Below are 6,000 nucleotides of genomic sequence, written 5' to 3'. Positions count from 1 at the left end.
TCTTGAGGGATGGAATTCGGAGTGTGTGCTACCATATCCAGTTATAAGAAAACATCTCTAGATGTACTGGTGCTACATCTCAAGTAATGTACAGCTGGGAACCAAGGAACCAAAGCCGAAGTCAAATAAAGGAGAGGCGGAGTTTGAGGGAGGGAGGGAGAAAGGATGGCCCACCAATGAAAAGCACATATTGCTCTTGCAGAGAGGACCCAGGTTTGGTTCCCAGCACTTGTGTTGGATAGCTCATAAACAACTCTTAATTTCAGCCTCATGGGATCCAGTGCCCTCTTCTGGCCTCTGTGGGCACACATATACATAAATAAAATCATCATCATCATCATCATCATCATCACCATCATCATAGTAATTGTAATTACAATACAAGGCCTGAATTTACAGAGAAAAGGTAGTTGAATCTTGCCCTTGGTATCCTGGTGGGTCACAGTAGGACCACAGCAGAGCACATAAAAACACCATTCCTCTCTTTGGCAAGCTTAGCCAGGACACGTGCTCAGCGAAGGCAACACCTGTTGTGGGAACTGTGTGGATGGGCCCTGGGTGAGGGAAAGAGCACATTGACTTCAAGCCTTAGTCCAGCAGGAAGGTTCCGTGGGGGGAGGTGCCTGCTCTCAAGCCTCAAGACCAGAGCGCAAGCTCCGGAACCCACACAGCAGAAGGTGAGAACAGACTCCTGCAAGCTGTCCTCAGATCTCTACAAGTGCAACCCACCACCACCAATAAATAAAACAAATTAAGGGGGGGAAAAAGGATTTTCAAGGCTTCAGCAGCTGCTTGGATTAAGGAAGGATGAAAACAAGAAAGGGCAAGGAATGTAGGTGACTCTTAAGTATTCTCTCCCCAAGAACAATTGAGCCATCACAGGAGGTGTCCCATGGGCTCTAGCGTAGGGTGTGTCTGGCCTCTGCCGCCTCCCACCCCCTTCCAGGAGGTAATACACAAATTTATACTGTGGAGCTTGGCTGGAGAAAACCTAAGTTCTTGAAATGTACTGTTTATGGGATTTCAGGAGGCCACAGTTAGAAAAAGCCAGCAGAAAAAATAAATAAAGCAAGACACTAAGAGCAAAATTAGCAAAGTGCTCTCAATTTTCCTTTTACATTTATTTAGTGCGAGTGTGTGTGTGCGCACGTGCACGAGTGTGCATGCATGCCACAACACTTATGCACACATCAATAGACAACTTGGAAGAGTTGGTTTTCTCCTTCCACCATGTGGATTACAGGAGTGTCAGGCCTGGTAGCAAGTGCCCTAACCCTCTGAGCCATCTTACCCACTCAGGAAAAAAACGCTCAAACAAACAAGCAAAAACATTCAATTAAAAAATATTTATGAGTGTTTTGCTTGCACGAATGCCTGTGCACCACAAGTGCATAGTGTCCCAAGAGGCCAGAAGAGGTCACGAAGTCCCCTGAAACTGTAACTACAGATGGCTACAAGCTGCCCTGAGGGTGCTGGGGTCCTCTTAACCTGTGAGCCACCAGGGGGAAAAAAACTTTTTTATGGGCTCTAATAGTGGGAGCACTACCGACCAACAAAAAAGAACTGGAACAAAATCCACAGGACTCATAATCAATGGTGAATGCATTTTACAAAACAGAAAGTTTAGTGAAAACTAAGTAGAGCACTTCTCTGTTTATAGTTAAAGCCTTTTAATCTCTCCCATATAACAGTGAAAGAATTAAAAATTAGACAAAAGTGTTTGGTGGGTTTGAGTTGATGGGCCAGGCAAGCTTCTTTTCCCTGGCCTCTCGGTCAAACGAGTCATAGACGGAGTCTTTGGTTATCGTCCTGCTCATGGGAGGGATTTCCGAGATGCCAACATAGTTTCTTTTGGCCATCCTTGAGCTGGTTGTGATGGTGTAGGCATTGCTGCGGTAGCATCTCATGGAGGACATGCAGAAGGTCTCCTTCATCCCTCTCCGGAAGTTGGCATTATAAATAGAGTACAGAGTGGGTTTCGAGGCTGAAGAGCTGAAAGATACCCAGGTGACTGCTGTGAAGACAAGAGAGCTCTTCTTGTAGTCTTGCTCCAGGGGATGCCAGAGCTGAGCCACGTGGAAAGGCAGCCAGGAGAGCAGGAATACCAAGTTCAGGAGCAGAAACATCTTGACCGTTTTCACCTTTGTCCTGGGGACAATGTTCATCGTCCTCCTCAGGGTCCGCCCATCAGTGCCTATTCTCCAGATATACTTTACGACCTTCTGGTAAAATAAGATTATGAGGACGGAGGGAATCACGAAGCCCACCAAGAAGTGGATGACAGTGTAGGCAGTTCCCTCCCAGGAGGGCGGGAGGAAGTAGTTACAGTGGCTGTCCCAGCTGGAGCCGTAGAAAAAGAAGACGGGCGTCACAAAGGCCGCGTCCAAGATCCAGGAGGCCGCGATCATTTTCTTGGCCTTTTCTCTGGACACCTTGAAGCTCAGTGGGTAGACGATGGTGTAGAAGCGGTCTATGCAGATGGAGAGGAGCACGTAGATCTGCACACCCGGAGTAAGGTACTGGAAGTAGCGTACAACCTTGCACATGGCACTGCCGAGGGTCCACCTCCCGGTGGTGAACTGCAGCACGACAAACGGTGTGCTGGCCACGCTGATGAGGAGGTCGGCACATGCCATGGAGACCACAAAGTAGTTGGTGGTGGACTGAGTCCTCCGGCTCCTGTGGATGACCAGACACACCAGGGAGTTGCCAAAGATCGAGAACAACCACAAAGCGCCAAAGAAAATGCTGGCTGTGGCCACCTCTCCAGGGTTTAGCCCGTACGGAAGGTCTGTCCTGTTGCTCATCCAGCTGTGCTGCTCGTGGAATTCCATGCAGCTGTGGTTCTGAAGGGGCACCAGCAGGGTAGCAGGAGCCACAGGCGGCTGCTCGTTATCCATTATGTGAGCAAAAACCATAGTCACGCTTTCCCTCTTGGTTCTAGATAAGACGAGAAGAACGAGGCCTCCTGTTAAAGTGGTATCATGTAAGCTGGCTACCAACAGGACACGCGCTTACCCTACTGTGTTTCATAAAGCCCTTTGCATTCAAGTGAGTCACGCGCTTGACCACACTCACCCTCCAAAACATTCCTCTCTCCCTTCTTCTGTTAGTCTTTCTTCTCCCAGATAACCTTGCTTCTACTTCATGTCTTCCCTCACACATACACACGTGTCCACACACACACACACACACACACACACACACACACACACACATTACAGACCAATGGTTTTATGTATCTATTCCAAACCTAGGCTCCAGAGATGAGAGAAAGCAGTGATACTTGTCTGGGTCCTCACTGCCATCCACTCTCCTGTAAGTGATATCATTTCATTCTTTATGGCTGGACAGAACTCCACTGTGCGTACATACGCACGTGTGTATGGATGATTCACACTCTCCTTATTCATGTGTTGGCGGACATTTAGGCTGTGGTGAGTTGTGCTGGTGGGTGTGCTGGGATCTCTGTGACACACCGACTTAGAGTCCTTTGTGTGTAGTACCCAGGAGTGGTAAAAACACTATCCACTTTATTTGACACTTAACTTGGTGGTCAATATTAGGACAATGTGCCCTGCAAAGAAAACATTGCCACTGGGCTGAGTGGAGAACTCTGCAAGTTCCAGGACAGCCAAATCTACGACATAGTGAGTTCCAGACCAGCCAGGGTGATGTAGAGACCCTGTCTCAACAAAGGAGAAAGGAAGGAAGGAAATAAGAAAGGAAAGAAACCCCAGAAAGACCAGGGAGAAAAGATTCCAAGTAAAAGAGCACAGAGAGGGCTGGAGAGATGGCTCAGAGGTTAAGAGCACTAGCTACTCTTTCCAAGGTCCTGAGTTCAATTCCCAGCAACCATATGGTGGCTCGCAACCACCTATAATGAGATTTGGTGCCCTCTTCTGGTATGTAGGCATATATGCAGGCAGCACACTGTATACATAATAAAGAAAGAACACAGAGAATAAACTTAGAAAAAATAAACTTAGAGGGCACTCTTCTGGGCTGGTTCCTTTTGAGGCCCTTTCTCCTCAGAGATGTAGCTTCTTTCAAACTATACTCCCTGAAGTACTTTTCTTTGTGTGTGTGGTGCTCATTTGTCTGTGTGTAGACATCACAGCAGCCATTGTCCACTGTATTGCTTTTTACATAAATGTGGGTATGGGTAGGTTGTAACATCCACACATTTTTTTTTCAAGTCAGGGCTTCTCTGTGTAGCCTTGGCTGTCCTGGACTCATTTTGTAGACCAGGCTGGCCTCGAATTCACAGCAATCCACCAGCCTCTGCCTCCCAAGTGCTGGGATTAAAGACATGCGCCACCACCGCCAGGCCCATATTACATTTTTAAAAGATTTATTTTATGTATGATGTTTTCCCTACTTGTATGTATGTGCACTGTGTGCATGCCTGATACCTTTAGCAGTCAGAAGATCCTCAGATGCCCTACAGTTGCAGGCAGTTATAAGCCACAATGTGGGTGCTGGGAACCAAAGCTGGGGTGTCTGCACGAGCAACAAATGCTCCTCACTGGGGAGCCACCTCTTCAGCCCCTCCCTCCGCTGTATTTTCTGACACAGGGTCTCAGGCTAGCTAGCACCTCCTAAGGGTTCTGTCTCTGCTCTGCACCAGGGAGACACAGGACCACTCAGCAGTGTCCAGCTTTTAAAGTGGGGTCTAGGAGATCAAGTCAGGTTCTCACACTTGCTTGTAGCTCACTGACTGAGCCATCTCCCCAGCCCCTAAAGCACATGTTTCCTAAGTGCCTTGCAATCACACAGACCTAAGACTTTGCCATAGTTACAATGAGAGGCTATATTTTCTGCATTCGTGGACTGAAATGTGATTGAATAGGGGATTAGTTTGTCCAGAATTGCCATACTGCCTTATTGGGTCAGTACTTAATCCCTCACTAAGCTTTCCAAGTTTGTTTTGCTCTCTTTTAGCAATACACTAGAATTTCCCAGAGACCCCCTAAAATATGCTGATGCCTGGGTCCCATCCCCCATCCCTGGGATTCTAATTTAAGTCTGGACAATACAAGGAAGCAGTATGTGTCAGAGTTCCCGGGTGAGCCTACTGTTTAGCCATGACTTAGGGACACAACTTCAGATGGCTTTCCATGCTTTGGTCTTCCATTGCATTATGAGTTCTGGAGAAGGTATTATTCTTTGCTCGGTGCCCCCACAGTCTAACTGAAGAACTCTGCATTAACAATTGCTTGTTAAATATTAACTAAGGCAAATCTTAGAGAACTGCAACTCCCCCTGCCCCGTACCCCTGCCAGACTTCAGGATGATCCTCAGGGGCCAGGACACTGGTAACTGCAGAAACAGAGGAAAACATGGCTGCTGAGAAGAGGGGGACAGGTGACATTGAAGTCACTCAGTTCCACTGCTACACTGAGGCAGAGGAAAGGAAGTTTAAGAGACCTAAGATAGCTCTACTGAACCTGGGGAAGCCAGCCACCAGCCATTCCCCAGTCCCAGAGTAAGAGTTCTCAAAGGCTCCTGTAAGCTTGGAAATGACTATTTCTCAGGGAATGTTTCTGAAATGAAAGAGCTCCTTAATTGGTAACTATGAAACCTATACACGGTAATTTTAGCAGTGACAGATACAAAAAGGTACAATGTATCTTTGCTCTTCTGCTGGGAGAGTCTCCCCTGCCATGCTGGGGGCTGACTGAACCTAGGCGCTAGTGTGCACTGGGCAAAGGCTCTTACTTACCATGGGACATGCTTAAATGGGCCTCCCAAAAGATCCCGTCTCTGGAAAACAAAACAAAGCCATGCTTGATTTTGCTGTTTACTATCTGAGTAGCAGCAGACGCTGTCAAGTTATATGTTAACTTGTACATTCCTGTCTAGTTCAACAAATAACCCCAAAGGTTAGGCACTTGCGGCCTTGTAGGAAATTAACCAGTTGTGTCTAAGCAGTTGACACTGTTTAAACACAAACTCTTTTTTTAAATGCCTCTAAATCTGTATTCATGCCTTCAAGGC

At 47.2% G+C, this 6,000-nt stretch overlaps 1 protein-coding gene across 4 annotated transcripts in view; it reads right to left on the bottom strand.

The window, feature by feature from the left end:
• Positions 1-1,646: 1,646 nt before the first annotated feature.
• The window catches only part of GPR19 (G protein-coupled receptor 19), a 28,408-nt gene continuing 24,054 nt past the window's right edge, over positions 1,647-6,000 (bottom strand). For 3 of the 4 annotated variants that reach the window (XM_084765019.1, XM_084765022.1, XM_084765020.1), the window contains 2 exons: positions 5,726-5,766; positions 1,647-2,940 (listed from right to left, as the gene is read on the bottom strand). In XM_084765019.1, the coding sequence (XP_084621145.1) occupies positions 1,707-2,918 (1,212 nt within the window). In that variant the 5' untranslated portion in view covers positions 2,919-2,940; positions 5,726-5,766 and the 3' untranslated portion in view covers positions 1,647-1,706. The remainder of the gene's footprint in view (positions 2,941-5,725; positions 5,767-6,000) is intronic. The other variant, XM_084765021.1, reaches the window with a different exon arrangement.

The sequence above is a fragment of the Acomys minous genome (genome assembly GCF_964271855.1).
Source record: "Acomys minous genome assembly, chromosome: 17".
NCBI classification, from domain to species: Eukaryota; Metazoa; Chordata; class Mammalia; order Rodentia; family Muridae; genus Acomys; species Acomys minous.
Note: the sequence above shows the minus strand (reverse complement) of the source record. Positions and strands in the feature narration are given on the sequence as shown.